The 21,881-nt window shown below is 45.1% G+C and overlaps 1 protein-coding gene across 2 annotated transcripts in view; it reads left to right on the top strand.

Annotated features, from left to right (window-relative positions):
* LRCH3 (leucine rich repeats and calponin homology domain containing 3) overlaps positions 1-21,418 on the top strand; it is a gene marked incomplete at its 5' end in the record, with an annotated part of 83,356 nt that extends 61,938 nt beyond the window's left edge. Inside the window, 9 exons of one of the 2 annotated variants that reach the window (XM_083739359.1) lie at positions 324-371; positions 2,686-2,739; positions 7,815-7,895; positions 10,272-10,320; positions 10,960-11,082; positions 12,435-12,553; positions 14,416-14,553; positions 15,830-15,907; positions 19,943-21,418. In XM_083739359.1, coding sequence (XP_083595485.1) covers positions 324-371; positions 2,686-2,739; positions 7,815-7,895; positions 10,272-10,320; positions 10,960-11,082; positions 12,435-12,553; positions 14,416-14,553; positions 15,830-15,907; positions 19,943-20,143 — 891 coding nt within the window. In that variant the 3' untranslated portion in view covers positions 20,144-21,418. The remainder of the gene's footprint in view (positions 1-323; positions 372-2,685; positions 2,740-7,814; positions 7,896-10,271; positions 10,321-10,959; positions 11,083-12,434; positions 12,554-14,415; positions 14,554-15,829; positions 15,908-19,942) is intronic. The other variant, XM_083739360.1, reaches the window with a different exon arrangement.
* Between the last annotated feature and the right edge of the window lie 463 nt (positions 21,419-21,881).

Raw genomic sequence — 21,881 nt, 5'->3', positions numbered from 1 at the left:
TATCCTAACTTCATACTTTTGTAATGGATTTATTATCATTATGATGCAATGTAGGAGTTGTAGACCAACCCAGCTTTACAGTAGTAGATTTAGGAGAATGCTGATGTATTTGGTTCCAAAATTGAGTTACCTAAGAAACATAATGCCAACTCTAACCTCTTTCTCCTAAGCAGGTGGGTTCTGTTCACAGGTCAATAAAATGGTTCAGCTTAGGAACTGCTTATGTTCATGGAACAGTTCTTGCCCATCTTGCCACCTTATTTCCTATTTACTTGAGCCTGCGTGCTTTTCCCTAGTAAATTGCTCCTTTTCATTCTTCCAAGCAAAAGGCATCCCAGAGCCCTCAGAAGCAAAGCCCTCTGGATAGCGAGGTAAGAACTAAAGCTATAAACCGACTTCTTGTCATTTCCTAAGCTCTTTATGGGGGGGGGGATCCCTCTTTTACTGAAGCTACAATCACTGGATCTGACTTAAATCTGTTCAGGACTGAAGTGTAAGCGTAGGGTTTAAAGATCACTACTGTGCCGCAGCAGAGAGATGTCTCTTCTAAACCTTCTCCCCATCCCCACCCCTGTTTTGACGTTGGTTGGACTGTGGATGTGTCCATGTAGTCTGTGTCCCGTAAATGTGGCAAATCTATGTAAATAGACCTATTTATATCTGTTCCAAGATCTTTCTTGAAACAGTAGAGCTGACGTGAGAGCAGATAATATATTGGGAATATGAAAAAAGCACTTTTGGAACTGCTGGTCCTTCAGCCATGTCACCATCAATCAAGAACTAAATCCAGCCTGAACTTCCAAGTTGTCATTGAACTGGTGGGTTGGCCACCAGATCCAGGGCTTTTTGCATTGCTTAACACCACTGAACAGTCAAGCTCTGCTTTTGCACACTTGCTTCTTCTCTGCAAGTGCACTGGCGTCAGAGCACAGGTTGGCTTCATGGCATGCTCTGTTCGCTGAGTTTTAGCAATTGCACCAGTCTTCGCTCGCTGGGCATCCTCCATATCTTTTGGACTACAGCTCCTATCACCTCATCTTAAAAAGATATTGTAAATCTGGAAAAGATTTAGAAAAGGGCAACCAAAATAATGAAGGGGATGGGGGGGAGTCACAATAATTGGTGCATTTTAGTCTAGAGCAAGGGACACGGGTGGCGCTTAAGGACACGGGTGGTGCTGTGGGTTAAACCACAGAGCCTAGGACTTGCCGATCAGAAGGTCGGCGGTTCGAGTCCCCGCGACGGGGTGAGCTCCAGTTGCTCAGTCCCTGCTCCTGCCAACCTAGCAGTTCGAAAGCACGTCAAAGTGCAAGTAGATAAATAGGTACCACTCCGGCATGAAGGTAAACGGCGTTTCCGTGTGCTGCTCTGGTTCACCAGAAGCGGCTTAGTCATGCTGGCCACATGACTCAGAAGCTGTACGCCGGCTCCCTCGGCCAATAAAGCGAGATGAGCGCCGCAGCCCCAGAGTCGGCCGCGACTGGACCTGATGGTCAGGGGTCCCTTTACCTTTACTAGTGTAGAGCAAGGGGAAAACATGACAAAGTTATATAAAATTCTACATGGTGACGAGAAAGTGAGTAGAGAAAGGATTCCCTCTCCCTCTCGTAACACTAGAATTTGTGGACATCCATTGATACTGAATGTTGGAAGATTCAGGACAGACAAAGGAAAGTCCTTTTTCACCCAGCGCGTAGTTAAAACTGTGGCATTCACTCCCATAAAAAGTAGTGATGGCCACCAACTTGGATGGCTTTAAAAGAGGAATAGGCAAATTCATGAAGAATACAGCTATCTGTGGCTGCTAGGCATGATGTTTGTGTTCTTCCTCCACTGTTGGAGGCAATCTGCTTCTGATGGCCAGTTGCTGGAACTCCCAAGTGAGTGGGGAGAGGGCTGCTGTGACGCACAGGTCTTGCTTGTGGGCTTCCCGTTTGGACATCTGGCAAGTCATTGTAAGAACAGGATACTGGACTGGGTGAGCCATTGGCCTGATCCAGCCAGCCATGGGAGTTGTAGTTCAAAACATCTGGAAGGAGCCAGGTTGGCAAGAGCTGAACTTCATGCTTGTAGCGTAGCCACAAGGCCGATAATATTGGTGCCTTGGAACAGAATATTGGTTGGTTCTCAGCCTCCCTCACATTGGCATCTGTCTTTCCCCACAAGAAGGTTTTATACACCACCAGGGCCAATTTTCTTGTTTTGCTAACGGAAAATAGTTTTTACTTCATGATCAGCCTGTCATAAGACACAACACAATAGACCACAAATACATAGGAAAATGTTTTCCAGTAGTCTGTTTTCTGTGACTCTGGACTGCTTCCAAATAGTTCTGTTCTTTTTATTTGATCTTTGTTTCAGTTCCTCCCAGGCTGTGTGTGTTCTTTCCTTAATATTGCAGCGTTCTCCACTGGAAAGATTCGCATACCAAATCCTGCTCTTTCTTGGACTCGGCAGCTGAAAGCAAAATAGCTCCTGAATCAGTTGCAGATGTTTTTAATGCTGAGATCATTAAGAGACTAATAGGTTTCTTTCCCCTCTCCCCATTGTTTCAGTTATACGTTACTGATTACCTCCATGTGCCTTCTGCATTAAGAACCTTGTCAATTCCAGATGTCTGTGTTTGTCTGCATATTTTGTGGTGGTCTCATGTTTCTGATGTTGCCATCTTTCCCGCATCCCCAGTGTCCCTTCCCGTCCAGAAGGTCTCAGCACACTGATGATAGTGCCTTGCTGGTGGTAAGAATCCTGCACGCAATGGCCTGTTTATGTGTCAGCCTCCTAGATCCTAGTTAGCATGTTTTCTATGGTTTGCTGAGATTAGGCAGTTTAGTACTCCTCCTAAATAGCATAAAACATGGCTGTCTTTTAATTATAATAGCAATTTTGGTATAAATTGCCACTTTACCCTCCTTTCTTCTGCCTTGGAACGGATTGCAGCTGATGTTCACAGCTATGTGTTCCTGAACTTCCTGTTCTGATTTAGTCCCTAGAACTCATAAGATAAGTGGTTGGTGCAATTCGTGGAAACATTAAAGGTGTGAATAAGCTTTAAGGGGTGAAAGCACCTAAGCAGGTTCTTAGGTTCCTGCCTGGCCTACTCATGAAGTCATCCACACATCAGCTATATAGATAACACATTCATTACAAGGCCCAGAAGTGTTCCAATAAGTACCAGGTGTTATGTCCAGAGATGGTATCTAAATTTTGCATTTCCATTTCCTTGCTGAACCAGTTCAGTATCGTAACAAGGAATCATGGATTTTGAAGAGGCATGATGTCACCCAGCCTTGTCTATCCAACTGCAGGATCCCTGTGGCCTAAATCATACATCACAGATACTCATCCATGATTTCCCCTGAAGAACTACTTTTGTAGTTGTTTGGAGCATGGCCCTCTGAATGGATGCTGGTGATCCATTTGAGTATGTTTAGTTAACCATGACTAAACGCTTTGTTTTTGCCCCTCTGTTTAAATCAGTGGAGGTACTCTTACATCTCTCAAGTATGAATTGTCTATTTTTTTTAAAAAAAGTTGTCAGCATTTCATGTAACACCATTTCCATGTTTTATGCTATTTCCTTCCTCTGTTGGTATCTCAAAAATAGCGATTGAAATCCATTTTCATGTTCTTTCCTGGCCTGCTTTGCTCTCCCCGCCTTTGCATGACTTGCATGCCTCCAGTTTGTTTCCTCATTTATATTCTCTTCAGTTAAGTGCCTGAGGTTTCATAGGTGCAGCCGTGTTGCTGGCTGAAGAGCACTGAAACTTCACCTAGGTGTGAAGCAGGGACACCCCTCCCATCCTGGACATTACATTCAGGCATTTTCCTATTTGTGACATGAGAGTACAGGGAAGGCAGAGGCCAGAAAATGGGCTCAAAAGTGTGGTTGAGAGAGAACTCTGCTTAATGTTTACTATGGTTAACGTTGGTGCCAATTTAAACCTTTAAAATGGTGGGAGTAATTCGTGTTGGAGCAGAGATGGGGCACACAGTTCTGCGGCCCAGTCCCTTTACTTGCCTTGTTCCTCAGTTCATGTAAGGACAGCTGGTGATTAGAAATAGGAAAACTGAGCATTTGACCTTTTCTGACTAGAGAAACCTCTGTCTCTTGAAAATTGTTGTTCAGTAGTAACCAAACTAGCGAGTTGGTAGCAAACGTGGCACACAAGTTGTTTTGTGTCCCTGTTTCCAGGCATTCTTATAGTTGTGGATGTAAACTGTTTCTGTCCCTCTCATTCTAATTTCCATAAACGCCCGGAAAGTGGGATTGATGTGGATGGGTAATTGACTTGCTTGGTCTAGATTTCGTTCTTGCCCTGTCCCAGGACTTGGAGTGAGCTTGTTATCTCAGGAATGCATACTTCCCTGTTTGTTGATTTAGGGCACCATCCGATTTTAATTCTTTTTGACAAATCACTGCTGCGATGAATGGGATTTGGCCAATTCCAGCCATTTCCATCATATGGTTTATGCATCTATTTCTGACTCTCTTGAATTGCACTTGCTTACATGGCGGCAGCTACTCCCACAACATAATAGAATATTGTGTAGAATTCTAACGAAGGCCTTTTGTTCAGCACTTCCCTTATTACATCATAGTGCCTGTTCAGCCAAGACTGCTTTTCTTTCTTTCTCTGAACAATGATGTTAACTCTAGTTTAGGGAAAATGCATGGAAATAGGTCTGACAAACAGGCAGTATGAAATTACCCGTGCCCCTCGCCCTTTTACACTTTTGTTGCTTGCACAAAAGTGGACTTGCAGCCTCCTCCTCCCCCACTGTATGCTTCCAGGTGTGACTAAGTGCTCGCCACCCCCAATTTCTGGAAAGCAGGGAGGTACCACCACCAGTCTGTACTCAACACTAACAGTTTGCATGTTTTCCCTTCAAATGCATGTGTTGAAGGCGAGAGCAATGGAGGTAGGTTTGGGAGGGGCACTGCAGTCGGGCTCTGGGCTGGCTCCAGAGCACAGCGGGCATGGCTGTGTGCAGGCATGGCTAGGGCGGGCACGACGCAGTGCTGCCAAGGCCTTCCATCTCAGTGTAAGCTGGCAGTTTAGGAGCCTCCCGCAAACAAGGTGCAGGAGGTGAACACAACTTGCTTTCAGAGGAACAAGTAGGCTGCTTATTCCCCTGATTAGATTTCTCATACAGTGGTACTTCGCAAGACGAAATTAATTTGTTCTGCGAGTTTTTTCGTCTTGCGAGTTTTTTCGTCTTGCGAAGCACGGATTTTGGAAAAGCTTCAAAAATCACCAAAGTCTTCAAAAACCTCAAAAAAGGCTACCACACCGTGTGCTATGAGTTGCTCCTCGAAGTCAAGTCGCAACTGCACCCCCTGAATGCACGATTTTAAGAAAAAGGAAACAAACTTGCAAGACGTTTTCGTCTTGCGAAGCAAGCCCATAGGGAAATCCGTCTTGCGAAGCAACTCAAAAAACGAAAAACTCTTTCGTCTTGCGAGTTTTTCGTCTTGCGAGTTTTTCGTCTTGCGAGGTACCACTGTATTTTATATGAATTGTACATCGCCTTGAGTCTCTTGAAAAGGGCATCTGGGAAACAACATAGAATCACAGAACTGTAGAGTTGGAAGGGACCCTGAGAATCATCTAGTCCAACTCCCTGCGATGCAGGAATATGCAGCTGTCCCAAACAGGGATCGAACTTGCAGCCTTGGCCTTATCAGCACCACGCTCTAACCAGCTGACCTATCCAAGCTCGGTAGTAATTACTCAGCTATGCATTACTCAGTAGTAATAATATTTGCTGTGTTGATGAAGGCTTCAATTCACGAGCTCCACCCCCTCAAAGTCACTGGGCGGCTTTGGAAATAAGTTTAACGATACTTGAAATCATAACATATAGCCAGCATTAACTTCTCTTTGTATTTATTTACTGTTACTGCTATCCTAACTTTCAGGATGTAAATCCCTCATATTTGTCTTAGGGGAAACTGAAATACATTTTTTAAACTACAGTGAACAATATCAACATACCAAAAAAATAATAATAATTCAGGATACTCCTCACCAAGCACTTGGTGATGAAATGACAATAGTGAGTAAGTGACAGCCCAACTAGAGCAGGCTCTGAGGTGGTTCTCACCTCCCTGTCTCCCTCTCTCTTCCGGAATCCTTCTCATAGGACAGCTGATAGTAGATGGTTCTGCTGAGAAGTGGCCTTTGCAGAATATCACCCATTTTTCCAATGTATTGTTGCAACATGATAACCAATATGGTGCCCTCCAGAATGTGGACCTGAACTCCCATCAGGCCCAGGCAGCATCGTCTGTGGCCAGCGATGATGAGTTCTAGACCCATAGCATGTGGAGAGCACCGGGTTGGCTGCCCCTGGGCCAAGCATGCATGGCACTTTACACAATAACAAACGACAGGACCCGGGGATCTAGTACTCTAAACTTCACCAGTTATACATAGTTAGGCTTCGTTTCAGGTGGGGTGGGGGAATGATGGAAGAAATCTTTGTCAAATCATGGGCCCCACAGAAAAGGAAGGCTTTCATGGATTTGGAGAAAGAGGTTTTTCCTAAATAATCCTCACCCATCATGATTGAAAAAATTCACTAAGGATATAAAATCTGTACAGTGACACTTGTTACTGGACCATCCTCTGGGATTGGCACTGTGCCAGTTGCCTTTAAAGCTCACCGTAGCAACCAACCACCGTGTACCTTCTCACATGGCTGCTTTGTCTGCAGTAAGCAGAGTGGCTGGGGAAACCTAGCCAGGTGGGCAGGGTATAAACAAATTATTATTATCTGTTACCTTTCTCCTGTGTTTCTCTGCACTTCTGGTCCCTTTTTTTGCTTGTCCTCTTTCACCTTCTACTTCAAACTCCTTGGCATGAGAGAATTCTAATTTTGCATGCAAGTGTCAGATACAACCCAATGCAGCTCTGGGTGGCCTTGGAATACAAACAAATGTGGTTGGTTTTTGTTGTGCATAATTTCTGGCATCCTTTACTCTCGTGGACAGCATTTTATTTTATTTTATTTTACTATAATGAGTTATTTTACATGATGCTGTTGTTCCTAGTTTGTTACATTCCCAAGGGTTTACTAATTGAGCCTTGAGGACCAAATCTTCACGCAATCCCCATAAACACTGCTTGTTCGGTAAGAGCTAGCAAGGGGGAAATAAGTCAGTGGCTAAGCCCAGGAGAGTTCACTGTATGGGGGCTGTCCTTTGCCAATGTTCCCTGCACCCCCAAAGGTGGTAACATCACCACAACATGCAATGTGGATGCTGATAATAGGAGGAAATTTTTCCAACCCCTGCAGTGCAGTGATAACCACAACCTCAGCAGTGGCAGGGCTACCACCTTGAACTCTACAGTGAGCAACATCTTGACACACACTGCTAAGAGAGTGCATATTTTGCCGGTTGTCACTTAAGAACAAACTTGGTGGGGAAATTTAACAGGAATTGCTTCAAGAAAGACTGTAGCGTTAGGTTCAGGTAAAGAGAAGAGGCCATAGCTCAGTGGTACAGCACATGCCTTGCAAGCTGGTTCCATGTTCAGTCCTTGATTATCTCTATTTTGAGGGGTTGTAGTTAGCGGGCCTGAAAGAGACCTCCGCTTGGGACCTTGGAAGGCTACTGCCAGCAAGGACAGCCATTGCTGGACTTAGATGGATCAGCGCCCTCACTCTGAGTAAGGCAGCTCCATATGTTGATAGGCCGTTCTGAGTCTGTTGGATTCTTCTGCTTTGCACCTTCAGCCTTCTTCAGGTGATTTTCTGTCTTCCTCCCTTTCTTCTCCCCCTTCTCTCTTCTCTGCCCTCCCTGACAGAATGGTTTTGAGCCTATCTTAGTGTTTGAGATTGACAGTAATACCAACACCATTAAAAGGAGGCCGGGGACACTCAACCAGGTGAAGAGCATGCAGCGTGTGACTGTCTTGGCTGGATTTACGTTTCCTGCTTACCTGATACTGAGGGCAGCGTTGATCCCTACTCTCGGCCTGTCCTGTCATGAGCTGATTTAAAGCGGAGCCCGAGGGAGAGTTTTCATGTCCGTCTAATGGAGCCAAGAACCACCCTTGCTTAATGGATGATGACTCTGCAGAGAGTTGGTGGTTCATGGGCACCATGTCTGGACGAGTTAAGCTGGGGGAGGTCACGCCAAATACAATAAACTAAAAATGTAAGATCAGCCTTTCTGGATCAGACTGAGAAGGTCCATCTAATCACAAAGTTGGAAGGGACCACATGGGTCATGTAGTCCAACCCCCTTCGATGCAGGAATTTTTCACCCACGGTGGGGCTCAAACCCACGACCCTGAGATTAAAAGTCTCATGCTCTACCGACTGAGCTTCCCCAACAGTTGGCAGCCAGTTTCTTCTGTGAGGCCCAAAGCAAGAGGACACAAAAGAAAGACCTCTGCTGCTGTTCTTCCCTCCGCAGTTCAGAAATATGAAGGGTCAGTTTAGCTATCACAGACCCTCCTCCATGAATGTGTTTAGTCCCATTTCAAGGCTGTCTAAATAGGGGGCCATCATCACATCAGGCGACAGCAAATTCCATGTGATAACTCTCTGTAGTGTGAGGAGGCTCTTTCTCCAGTCTGTCCCGAATCTGCTACCCATCACTGCGTGACTCTTGAGTTCAAGTATTCTGAAAGGGGGGGGGGGAGAGCTCTTTCCACTTTCTCCATAATTGCATGCAACCTTCCGTCATATTTCCCCTTATTTGTCTCCCCCCCCTTAACTAAAAAACCCACACATGTTTTAGCTTTTCCTCATAAGCAAGACACTCCAGCCTCTGAATCATTTTGGTTGCCCTAAGTCATTGCAAAGACCACAGAATTTTGGTTTCTGCATATTAAATCCCATCTGTACCACCAAGAACCACTCCTGGGGCAATTTTCTGGTTTGCCATGTGAATGGGCCAGAAGAGGATTGCCAAGTAAACGAGTTGTCAAAGAAAAGCAGTTTTATTCTGACATGACATGATGTCTAACCTGTCTGCAGTAGAAGCTGATAATTAGCCTGTAAAACTTTTCTTGTTTTCAGAATCTTGAGCAGCAGATAAAGGCTTTTTCTGGCCACTAAAATAAAGTGCATATGCACACCCATCACTGTCTGTCACTTTTCGTCTGATGTTTTTGGTGCTTTGCAGACTTCTTTTTGCAGAGGCCATTATGATTTTTCATTGTGAAAATGATCAGGTCCTGTGCTTGCTTAATATTTCATTAGAATCATTTCTGACAAAAGTTACAAAAAACGAACATACTCTATTATTATAGAAGATCTGGTTATCTGTCAAGCTGGAGAAAGGGCAGAGACATAGGTGAAAGACAGCCTGTCTTCCATTCACCCAAACAAGCAGGCCTGATCTAGAAGCCATTGGAGAGGTCAGGGATATCATTTGACTTCCTCTGGCCTGCTGTTGTTAAATTCTTATTGCTGCTCTTGCTGGTTTCTCCTCTTGGTGGGAGCCTGGGTGGTGGAGCACAAGCCGAATCAGTGGCTGACATCCTTCAGGTACCAGAGTGAGACCTTCAAATAGGCTTGTGGGCTGTTCTCTGTAACTTGCTTCTTCTTGGTGACACTTCGCACAAGATGGTGATTGTGGGTCACTCGCTTCCACCCATGCAACTCTTCTAAAACCTGGTTCCGAGTTTGGAGCCCACTGTACCTCCCTCCAATAGCAGAACATAGAGGAATAGAGGAATATTGGTAGATGGGCCGCCAGTACACTTGCTGTGTGGTGCTTCCTTGTGGTATAAAATGCTGTCTCCTTAACGTGAACTGAAAAGTCACCCTTTTGTGCCTGCATTCCTTAACAAGTCCACTTTGCTTGATTAGTCTGATTATCTTGTACATACATGCTGGAAATTGTAATCAGTGATAATAAAGAGTCCTCACAGAAATGGCAAAATATGTCTAAGAACCGGAGATACTTATGCAGTTGAATATTCACTTTGTACTAATTAGCCTTTGATTAAAGATCTTTTCTTTACATATAATCAGTATTATATCCTCCCCCTCCCCCCATTGGCTAGCTTAGTGGCAGCCTTCTTTTTTTGTGGCTCTTGTCCCAAATACATTCAATCCTGGCTGTACTATTCTCCATTATTATAGTCCCAGAAGTGTTATGCTAATTTTCTAAGAGATCCTTTTTATGGCATGTAAACCCCCCGCCCCATCTTATGCTCCGTCTTCCTACCCCTAGAATGATATCCTAGATGTGTATAAAGCTTGTTTGTGCTGCGTTCTACTGCTTCATCTTTCTCCTTTATCCACAGAGTGATGACAGATCCACCATCTCGCCAAATTCACCCACAGCTCAAACAGGTAAACTTGGGGGAGAAAGCAAAGGGGGAAACAGATGCTGAAAAGGTTATCAGCGTGCAAGCGAAGCTGACAGGGGTCTTGGCCATAACCTGTGGACACTGCAAGCCAGTTGTGGGTACAGAAGTGCTTTAAGCAATCCTTTCCACCAGGTAGTTTTATAGGTGTAATAATTGTCATACTTTCGAGTGTTCGGAGGACTTCACACACATTGTAATGAGTCAATGACCCTTGATTTGTAGGGCCAGCACCATTCTTCTCCTTTCCTAGATTTGGGGGTCGGTGGGTGCCGAGATAGCAGTGCCTGTGAAAATCCATTGTACTGGGAGAAAACCATTTTGTATGGGTTCATAAATGCAGGACTATTGTAGCCTGAGCTTCAATTGTTTTGGGAGGGCTGGGAGCTTCATTGCATTGGGTTTGTTTTTCTGGACTGAGGTTCCTTTGGACGTTCCTCAGGTTGTGAAACTGTAATAAAATAGAGAAGACTTTTTTCCCAGAGGGTTCTGAGGAATGTTCATAGACATCTAGAATGGGCTGGTCTTCCCCTCACGTCTTTATAACACTCAGCGATAGGTTTGTCAGTTTAAAAACGTGTTGTTCTGCTGAGCTGACAGCATGTTTTTGCATGTCCACATTCAGTTCACCTGTCTGCTCCATATCCTGGTCCAGCTGTTGCTGCTGCTCCTCCTTCCTACAGAAATCCTCCCCAGCGTCCGGAGAGCTTCCTTTTTCGAAATGTTGCCAGGGATGAAGTGAGCAAAGGTAGGCTACACAAATTGGACCTGTGAGTGTGTGGCTTGGTGGTCTCCGTTAGCCCCTTGGAGCATAGGAAGCTGACTTAAACCAAGTCAGACCATTCATCCACCTAGCTCAGTATTGCCTACCCTAACCCATAGCAGCTCACCTGGGTTTCAGCCCAGAATCATCATCCTAATAGTAATAATTTATTATTTATACGCCGCCCATCTGGCTGAGTTTCCCCAGCCACTCTGGGCGACTTCCAATCAAGTGTTAAAAACAATACAGCATTAAATATTAAAAACTTCCCTAAACCGGGCCACCTTCAGTTGTCTTTTAAAAGTAAATAGTTGTTTATTGCCTTGACATCTGCTAAGAGGGCATTCCACAGGGTGGGCACCACTACTGAGAAGGCCCTCTGCCTGGTTCCCTGTAACCTCATTTCTCACAGTGAGGGAACTGCCAGAAGGTCCTCGGAGCTGGACCTCAGTGTCCGGGTAGAACAATGGGGGTGGAGACGCTTCTTCAGGTATACAGGACCGAGGCTATTTAGGGCTTTAAAGGTCAGCACCAACACTTTGAATTGTGCTCGGAGATGTACTGGGAGCCAATGCAGATCACTCAGGACCGGTGGTATGTGGTCCCAGTGGCCATTCCCAGTCACCAGTCTAGCTGCCGCATTCTGGATTAATTGCAGTTTCCGGGTCACCTTCAAAGGTAGCCCCACGTAGAGCGCATTTCAGTAGTCCAAGCGGAAGATAATTAGAGCATGCACCACTCTGGCGAGACAGTCCGCAGGCAGGTAGAGCCTCATCCTGCGTACCAGATGGAGCTGGTAGACAGCCGCCCTGGACACAGAATTAACCTGCGCCTCCATGGACAGCTGTGAGTCCAAAATGACTCCCAGGCTGCGCACCTGGTCCTTCAGGGGCACAGTTACCCCATTCAGGACCAGGGAGTCCCCCAACCCACCCACCCCCTGTCCCCCCAAAACAGTACTTCTGTCTTGTCAGGATTCAACCTCAATCTGTTAGCCGCCATCCATCCTCCAACCACCTCCAGACACTCACACAGGACCTTCATCGCCTTCACTGGTTCTGATTGCAGGACAAGGGATTGAACTTAGGACCTTTTCCATTTAGAGCATGTGCTCTACCACTGACCAGTGGATCTTCCCCTACATTGGAGCCAAGTTGTGTTGCACAGAGCAGTTGCTTCATTAACTAGGCTGAAGGGTGTGCTCTAACAAGCAGCAGACGAAGCGATTAACCTGTGATTGGGCTTTCCCTCTTGGGAATGCAAAGTGGAGGGGGCAGTGGGGCTTATGGCTCCCACACACTCCATATGGTCCTTTATTTTTTTCTTGTCTTTTCTAGCCGCTTCGTCACTGTCTCCTTCTGCATCAACACCTGCTAATAGCACTGAAGACCATAGTGAAAACCACAGTTCCAAGCTGCAGGAAGAAGAGGTTGAGCTGATAGAGCAACTGCGGAAAGTACGTAGCAAAGTTTTCTCCATTGCTTTGGAAAGATGGGCTTGCTAAAGAAGTTCAAGGCAAATCTATGGGCTTGCTAAAGAAGTTCAAAGCAAAACTGGGAGGGGTGGCTAACACCCCAGAGGACAGGATACACTTCAAAACGACCTTGACAGATTAGAGAACTGGGCCAAAACAAACAAGATGAATTTTAACAGGGAGAAATGTAAAGTATTGCAGTTGGGCAAAAAAAAATTGAGAGGCACAAATACAAGATGGGTGACACCTGGCTTGAGAGCAGTACATGTGAAAAGGATCTAGGAGTCTTGGTTGACCACAAACTTGACATGAGCCAACAGTGTGACGTGGCAGCTAAAAAAGCCAATGCAATTCTGGGCTGCATCAATAGGAGTATAGCATCTAGATCAAGGGAAGTAATAGTGCCACTGTATTCTGCTCTGGTCAGACCTCACCTGGAGTACTGTGTCCAGTTCTGGGCACCACAGTTCAAGAAGGACACTGACAAACTGGAACGTGTCCAGAGGAGGGCAACCCAAATGGTCAAAGGCCTGGAAACGATGCCTTATGAGGAACGGCTAAGGGAGCTGGGCGTGTTTAGCCTGGAGAAGAGGAGGTTAAGGGGTGATATGATAGCCATGTTCAAATATATAAAAGGATGTCGCATAGAGGAGGGAGAAAGGTTGTTTTCTGCTGCTCCAGAGAAGCGGACACGGAGCAATGGATCCAAACTACAAGAAAGAAGATTCCACCTAAACATTAGGAAGAACTTCCTGACAGTAAGAGCTGTTTGACAGTGGAATTTGCTACCAAGGAGTGTGGTGGAGTCTCCTTCTTTGGAGGTCTTTAAGCAGAGGCTTGACAACCATATGTCAGGAGTGCTCTGATGGTGTTTCCTGCTTGGCAGGGGGTTGGACTCGATGGCCCTTGTGGTCTCTTCCAACTCTATGATTCTGTGATTCTATTCCAGGAGTAGCCAACCAAATGACCACCAGATATTGTTGGACTTTAACTCCCATGAGCTCTAGCCAGCATGGAATCCTTAAGGAATGCTAGAGATGTCCGTGGCATTCTGGATTTTAAAAAATCTTGCATGTCAGAACTTGTTTATTTGGCAGATCTGCTGCATGCCATTACTGCACTGTGGGCTGCATCCTGTGTTGTTTGTGGTGTTTGTACACAAGAGTGTTCTTGCAATTAGTCTCATGACTAAAAAGTAATGTGAGAAGGCTTTATAAATGTCTACTCCTGCAGAACCACTCCCAGTTTCTCAGCACACTTCTTTCTGATTTGTTGCAAATCAGGTTCCCAGATAACTTAGTTTAATTGCAGGAGGAAGACATTTGGGAGTACAGAATGTTGCCCTTGGCTGGATTTGGACAATTGCATCTTGGCTTAATAAGCTGTGGTATGAATGAGCTATGGCACTGCTGTATGCAGCGGTTTTGCAGAAAAGCCAGGGAGTCTTCAGTTAACTATGGTTGTCCGTTACATTAGAACTGGGAAACTGTGGTTCGTAACTTGGGAGGAAGCCAGGATGTGAAACCAGCTTCAAACTATGGCTTCTTATCCTGGCTTGTTCCGAAGCTGTTAACCACAGTTTCCCAGTTCTAATGTAACTGGAAACTATAGCTTGCTTGCTCATGCAGAGTAAGGAGCAAAGTGGCTGCTTGCAGAGCATGAGATTTCCTGGTTATTTTGCTGAGATAATCCGAACACAGCCATATCTTCATCTAATGTTGTCTGTAGGGTGTACTTTACAGATTTCTTGCAACCTGCTTAAAGTTTGTCTCTGGGTAGCATATATTGTGGTGGCGGCAATGAACTTGAAAGTTTCTCTCCTCTTTCCCCCCCTTTTTTTCCAGAAAATTGAATCACGGTTGAAAGTGTCTTTGCCCAGCGATCTTGGAGCAGCGCTGACTGATGGCGTGGTACTTTGCCATTTAGCCAATCATGTGCGGCCTCGTTCTGTTCCTAGTATTCACGTCCCGTCGCCAGCTGTTGTAAGTATCCCGTTCAGAGCGCTGTGGCTGCTTGATAGAATCCGTACCTGTTTTTCAAATTTGATTCTGACTTCTGGCTTGAAAGACCCTCAAGCAATGAAACAGCAGATGACTGCTAAAGATAAGCAAGACGGGCAATAGTGTAAAATGACAAAAGCAGAACAGCAGAGCAGTGGTGATAAAATTATTATTCTTGATTTATTTTATTTTTTGTTAACTTTGTATACCACCCTTCATCTGAAGATCCCCAGGGTGGTTCACAACAGAAAAATGCAAAATGAGAATACAAAATAAAACAAAAACAAATCAATTTACCCCCCCCCCCACACACACAAATATATAGGAGCCAGAAGGAAATTAGCTGCACAAAATTCCCAGCATATTCTGGAGAGAAGTTGTCTGCCTCAGGGAAGACCCTGCACCTCGAAGAGGTCAGCCTGACTTCTGATAAGGAAACATGCCCCATCCCAGCCCCAAAGATCTCAGTCTACAGAGATACTAGTTTCTTCAAATTTCTCTTTAATGTTGCTACAAACAACCCTGGATCTCTGTGTCAATAATATTCAACAAGAGCTGCAAGCACCTATGGCTACTGTGGCAAACACTGCAGTTTTGCATTGTAAGAACCCCTGAATCAGCTTCTTTTGGCATGCAAATATTCCATGCAAATCCAGACCTTCACTAATTTGTCTGGCTGTATAGGCAGCTGCTTTAACTTAATTTCTGGCTGACCAGGATAGTGGGGTGAGAGAAAGAGAGGATTTTGGACCTCAGTAAGCAAGAGGTGCACACCTAGAGACAGTAGTAGTAGTAGTAGTAGTAGTAGTAGTAGTAGTAGTAGTAATAATAATAATAATAATAATAATAATAATAATAATACCCCACCCATATGGCTGGGTTTCCCCAGCCACTCTGGGCAGCCTCCAACAAAATATTAAAAATACAATAAAACATCAAACATTAAAAACTTCCCTAAACAGGGCTGCCTTCAGATGTCTTCTAAAAGTCAGATAGTTTCTTATTTCCTTGACATCTGATGGGAGGGTGTTCCACAGGGCAGATGCCACTACCGTGAAGGCTTGGTTAAGGGACGGCTGGCAGAGAAGTATATGTGGGTACAGCCATGCTGTCATTTGTACTATTTTTCTTCCTAAGTGAAATTTCTAGGGTCCCACCCACACCATTGACTCCTAGCACAAAAATATCTTTAAGCATTCTGGTTCACCTGTAAGGCACTGCTGAGTTAAGAATGACATGGTCCTCCTTTCTTCCGCAGCCTAAATTAACCATGGCCAAGTGTAGACGGAATGTGGAAAATTTCCTGGAAGCTTGCCGAAAGATTGGCGTGCCTCAGGTAAAAGAGAAAACCTTCTGTCTTTATTTTGCACTGCATGTACTCATTTTATATTATTGAGAGCCCAACATTTCATAGCACCAGTTCCTGCACGGGGTTGGGGGCCACAGTGGAAATAAATGCCTAGAGATGTAACCTGCCATATTGCAGCCGATCAAGCCACTCCAGTAATAAGCACCCTTTGTCCTTCAATAATGCCTATATGCAGACTTGCATTCAGAATAGGCTCAGTGGAAAGTGTGTTAATGAAAACGTAGCAAGTCAGGAAGTGAAATCATACTCCTGTTTATTCCAGTTCATCTGAGTGCCTAATCAGGGCTTGCCCAGTCTTGCTCAGTGCATTGAGTAAGATGTGAGGTCTTGCGCTAGACATCAGGTTTATTTCTGCTGTTGGCTTCTGTTTATGAAGAAGGACGGCAGAGGCAAACAGAACACTGGGTACAATAAATATAATTGTATCTTACAAGTCTGAGAAGTCTTGTCACTAATCTCATTAGTCTACCTATTTTATACCTTCTGGTACTTGTTCTCGGAGACTGTACTCAGGATGAAAATTCAGCTGTATGAAAGATTTGTACCATTGGCTATTCAAATGGGGTTCTGTGTTCTGAATCATTCCCACGCCCTCAGATATACTTGCCCAAGGAGTTGGATGTAGGTATGCCAGAGAGCACAGGAATGCTCCAGAATATCATACTTGATGCTACTACAGGCAGAATTTTTCTGCACTGTGTAGTTTGGGGAGTTTTTTTGGTCTGGAGAGAAACTTTGGGGTCACTCCAATGAAAACCATAATCCCAAGATTGACCTACTGTGATGTATGGTATTTGAGAAGAAGTGGAAGGACTAGCTGACTGTATTTCACTTAATTTAAAGTGATATGTTTGCAGCTAGATCCTGTGACATTTGACCTGGTCTCTGATGGTAGGTATCCAATAATATATTCCTATATTCAGCAGTTGACATCCTAATCCGGACACTGCGATAACAATTTTTGGACTTGACACTTCATCTTCCCCATTGCTGCAGGTGCTGACTTTAGGCAGAGACTCCTCCAATGCAGCACTGCAGACATTCAGCACTTCCTAGTCCAATTGCCAGCTCCTTTTGCTTCTGGATTCTGCTCACCATCCTTCAGAGAGCAGCCCAGTTGGTGCAAAAACGAGGCTTGACTGTGTGCTGCAGGTTTTTAGCACAGATACTTTTCAGTCGTTTGGTTTCATTATATTGCATGTGAAACATTAAGTCTTTAAGTGCTGTAATACTGTTTCTGGTGGCAATGCTTTGCCAAGAGATCCCTAGATCTTTACCATGAAGAGCAGTACAGTGGTGCCTCGCAAGACGAAAAACCCGCTAGACGAAAGGGTTTTCCATTTTTCGATGCGCTTCGCAAGACGAATTTCCCTATGGGCTTGCTTCGCAAGACGAAAACGTCTTGCGAGTCTTGCGATTTTTTTCGCTTCCCCCCTTTTTCTAAGCCGCTAATAGCCTTTTAGCCGCTAAGCCTTTAATAGCCGCTAAGCTGCTAATCCGCTAAGCCGCTAATAGGGTTGCTTCGCAAGACGAAAAAACCGCCAGACGAAGAGACTCGCGGAACGGATTATTTTCGTCTTGTGAGGCACCCCTGTATTGACTGTGTCATTACTTGTCTGTGTGTTTTGAATAACTAGCATTTGGCAGGTGTATTATCGAGATGCCAAAGTCTCACACTCCCTAAGCGGCATATAAAATCCACTACCAGCCAAGGACTTAAAGCCTACTGCACAAACCTCCCACCGAAATCCCCTCTCAACTCCCCCCACCCCATTTGTTACCTGCTATCCCCTTTACCTGCTATCCTCAGAGAGGCCCAGGTGCATAGCACTAGCCCCAGCCTTCCTTGTCCCCCTGCCTGGCTGGCTTGCACTCTGTTTCTCCTCCTTCCTGTTGTTGCCCCTCTGGCTTCCACTACGTAACGCTAGCCATCACCTGACCATTCCCTGTGGGCAGGACAAGGAAGAGTGGAAGCAGGAGCTGTGCTTCATTCAACTAGCCAGGATCTGCAAGCAACTCTCAGGTTGCAGTTTGCCAGTCCCATGTGTTTTGAGTTTGGAACATAGTAGGAATAAATGAGTTGTCTTCTGCTGCCGCCTTCTGTGCATCTTTTCCATATCCCATTTTGCCAGCCGAAACGCCTTCATTCTCATCTTCATAGTAATAGCTCTTGGAGTTGGCAGCCCCTTGGAGTTAACAAAAGGCCAAGTGAAAGAGCTCAGCAGCACTCTCTGCAGTCTGACAATTCAAGATGGGTCATGGTGGTGGCTGAGCTGATGAGGCTAGAAGCCATTTTCTTTGCTTGTCTTTTCATTCAAGTTCTTGGGGGAATCTGCTTCAGTTCAGCTTTGGTGCAGACCGGAGAGAAGCAGAAGGTTGTGTAGACCAGGTTGAAGCCGAAAGTGTCAAGTAGGTTCAAGCCAAGGATGTTGCTGGGGCTCAGTGGGTGACCTGAAGGCATTGTTGGTGCTAGCCATCACAAGGAAGAGCAAGAGTCATGCTTGATGGACCCAGGACCATTGAGTAGGAGTGAGGACAGGGGTTGGGGAGATGGGTGGGAGACACCCAGGAGCCAGAGACCAGCCACTTACGCCATTGCTCTGATGTCTGGGAGTTTGTGGGTTGACACCAGTGACCTATCCAGCACTTTGCCCAACTCAGCATAACAAAGGATGCTCAAACTGAAGTCTGGCTATTTTGAGAATATATCCCTCCAACAATTTTGAGGAAGCTTAATTAAGTATATTTCTTATAACCAAGAATACACATAGGGTGGGATTCAGCACTGCACCCTTCCAATCTTTCCATCAGCACAAGCACTCCAGGTTGCCAGATAGAACAAGATCACATCGCCTTCCCCTCTGTCCGCACGCTCTTCTGGGGTTCTTCCTGACCACCCAGAGCTAGTGTCAGGGCGGAAATGCCTTTTTGCACAAGTGGAGGTATCGGTGCACAATTTCCTATGACGGGCCTCATGAGGTGAATCCTACCCATAATCTGTGCAAATTTGCCATAACTAAGATCCTACACCTAGAGAAATGGGAATCCTTTATCCTTTTAAAATAAAAAATGCTGCTTCTTATAGTTTATAGGGACTCTGAAGCACATGTAGAGCTCTACGCAAAACAGGATCTGGTCCATACTCTTCACTGTTGGGGAACATGTCAGGCAGTGATGGCAATAAGAGATCCTGCCTGCACCAAGTACTACTTGGTGTCTGTCTGTCTGTCTGTCTCTCTCTCTCTCTCTCTCTCTCTCTCTCTCACACACACACACACACACACACACACACACACTGTGTTGGACCTGGGACAGGCATGTGGTGCCTTCTGTTGGGTTTGTGTTGTAGCAGTAATAAAGAGAAAGGTGTTCACATGGTCCTATGTAGAAATACTTACCTTTTGAGAGGGCAGATAAGATCCCTTTTTAAAGCTGTTCTCTAAAGGTAGCATCTTGCATAGAGCCCCATTCCCCTTCTGCCGTGCCCGCATGCCCATGTTTAGCTAAGTGATTTAGTGGGCACAGTGCGACAGAAACACATTTGGAGTTTGATGTGCTTTGCACCCTCACAACCATCCACCACCTCTGCCGGGAGAAAAGTGAAAAGTCCAAAAATTGCAAACTTTTTTTAAAAAAATGAAAATGAAACGTGTTGCATGATGGTACACTGGTTTACCTATGCAGGATACTACACTCAGAGACCAACTTTGCATTCCCAACCAAAAATGGGTGCACTTTTGGGGTGTTTTCCATGCACCATGCTCCCAGTTTAAATAACACCCCTTCCTGAAAAATGAAGGCCTGATTGTGCCAGTATGTTTTATGGCTGTTTTCTTCCAACTGAACAGCAATATAAGAATAGAGGTAAGAAAACTGAAGGACCCTTTTGTGAGAAATGGATGACCCTGGGCTTTCTTGTCTACTTCATGGATTCTTGCATGACTGATGACTGACGCTAATTTTTTTCTGTCTGTTTTCCCTTCCTGCTCACACTTTGGACAGGACAAACTCTGTTCCCCTTCTGACATTCTCCAGCTAAACCTCAGCATTAAAAGGACAGTAGAATCTCTTCTTTCTCTGGGGGCAGATTCAGAAGAACCGAATCTTGTCTCCCTTTCCACCCAGCTGTGTGGCTTTGCGGCATTTTACTGTGCTCTGATGCTAATGCTCTGTGTGTTCTATCGCTGGGTCTTTTTCCTCTAGCTAAAGCTCAAGGGTGCCATGGACTTAACTCCAGCTCTTCCAAGCGGTTGGTAAATGGTCTGTGTTTCAGTCAAGAATTTTGTATGTGTACGTTGTTCCTGATCCACCAGCAATCTGCTCTGTGTGATGTGAAAAACTCTCTTGCTGATAATGACCTAGTCAGGCAGAATTTGCTGTTAGATAAGTGAAAGCTCCCTTACATTGTGTGGCTGGAATACTTTATGCAAAACAGAAGGAGGGTTACACTTTGTAGAAATCTATTTTAATTGCACAACGGTGGATATTTTTGTAGAACAGGAAGTTCACCCACTTCCTTTGGGAGGGAGGGAGGGAGGGTAGAGACAGTGATGGACATTTGATTCTTGGAACTCATGGAACACTTGAAAAACCGGGATACAGTGTTGAAGGGAGACACTCCCTCACCATAAGATTTTTCCATCTAGACCTCCTTTGGTTTCTTAAGGATTAAACAAAAAAGAAATGCATCTTCACCTTTTTCTCCAAGTGCTAGGAATATCATCATCGTTTTTAAAACAAAAAGTAGCGATTGTTCAGGATTCCTCAGAAACCTCAAGCCTAAGCATCAGAGGCCTTATTTTCAAGCAGTGCAGATGGGCAATATTCCTTCCTGTCTCTGAGGCACCGCTAGATTTGCAGAGCAGGCTGTGTTGCACAGCAGAATGTGGAGATTGCAGGTTTTTACAGCCAATGCAGGTTTTATTACAGTGGCATTATCCACCCAAATAGCAGTTTGCACTGATGGTCTACAATGCAGGAGGAGCTCATGAAAAATGGCTTCTCATCTTCTTAGACCAGAAAATCCACAGCATGCCATTTTTTTCTAGTGATCTCTATTTAGAATACTTACACAAGTTCCTCTTTGCTGTTACATTGCTCAGTCTGAGCAGACCGCTAGTGTGAGCAAATATCTGTACCAGCAAGTCTGCTACCTTAATCCTGTCTGCACCAGCTGTTAGTGTTGTCTTCAGCTACTGGTGATGCTCAGCACTGGGAAAATCCAACCCTTTGCCTTGCGTTTCCTCACCTCCTTCTGGGCTCACGTTCATATTTGCACACATGCGTGCCAATGTCACAAATGTATTGACTTGTTTATTTCACCGTTAGGATTTCTCAGTTGATCTCTGCTGTCACAAAGAATTTAAGAGTGAGAGGCCTTCGACTTTCTAGCAAATGCACATGAGCAAGTTGTTGAAATCCTCAGCTTTAATACCAGTCCTGTAGCTTTCCAATAAATAGTGACAGCACTTTTAAGGAGCAGCGCCTTATCTGAAATACCGTTCACACTGTTATTGATTAATTAGGTGCTTTCATGTTTATAGACATACTCAGAACAATGTGTAACAGTGTTCAGCAAGCTGGACAGTTCCCATTTGGGGCTGATGGCATTTGTCCTTGTGGTGGTTTGGTGAAGCTGGGGTCCAAATATTTCAGCTGGTGCTCAGCCTTGAAAGGGTCTAGTGGGGTAATAAAACCAGGGATGGAGAAAGTAAGTAAGTTAACCCACTGAAACTCTAGCCCCTGGAAGCCCTGCTCAGTCTGGCTTCTAAGATTTTGCCAGACAGTTGCCTGCTCCCACTTCCCAGTTTAACAGCTCCCTCTCTCCATGGATGGAGCACCGAGGCTTCGTTCCACCACCTTCAGCCAGCCTTACAGAATGGCTTCTTGGCTTGTCTTGTTTTGTGTAGCTCAGGTACCAGCCGGGTTGATGCTTCAGCCT

The sequence above is a fragment of the Podarcis gaigeae genome (assembly GCF_964106915.1).
Source record: "Podarcis gaigeae genome assembly, chromosome: 5".
Lineage (NCBI taxonomy): Eukaryota > Metazoa > Chordata > Lepidosauria > Squamata > Lacertidae > Podarcis > Podarcis gaigeae.
This window is presented reverse-complemented; position numbering and strand designations above follow the sequence as displayed.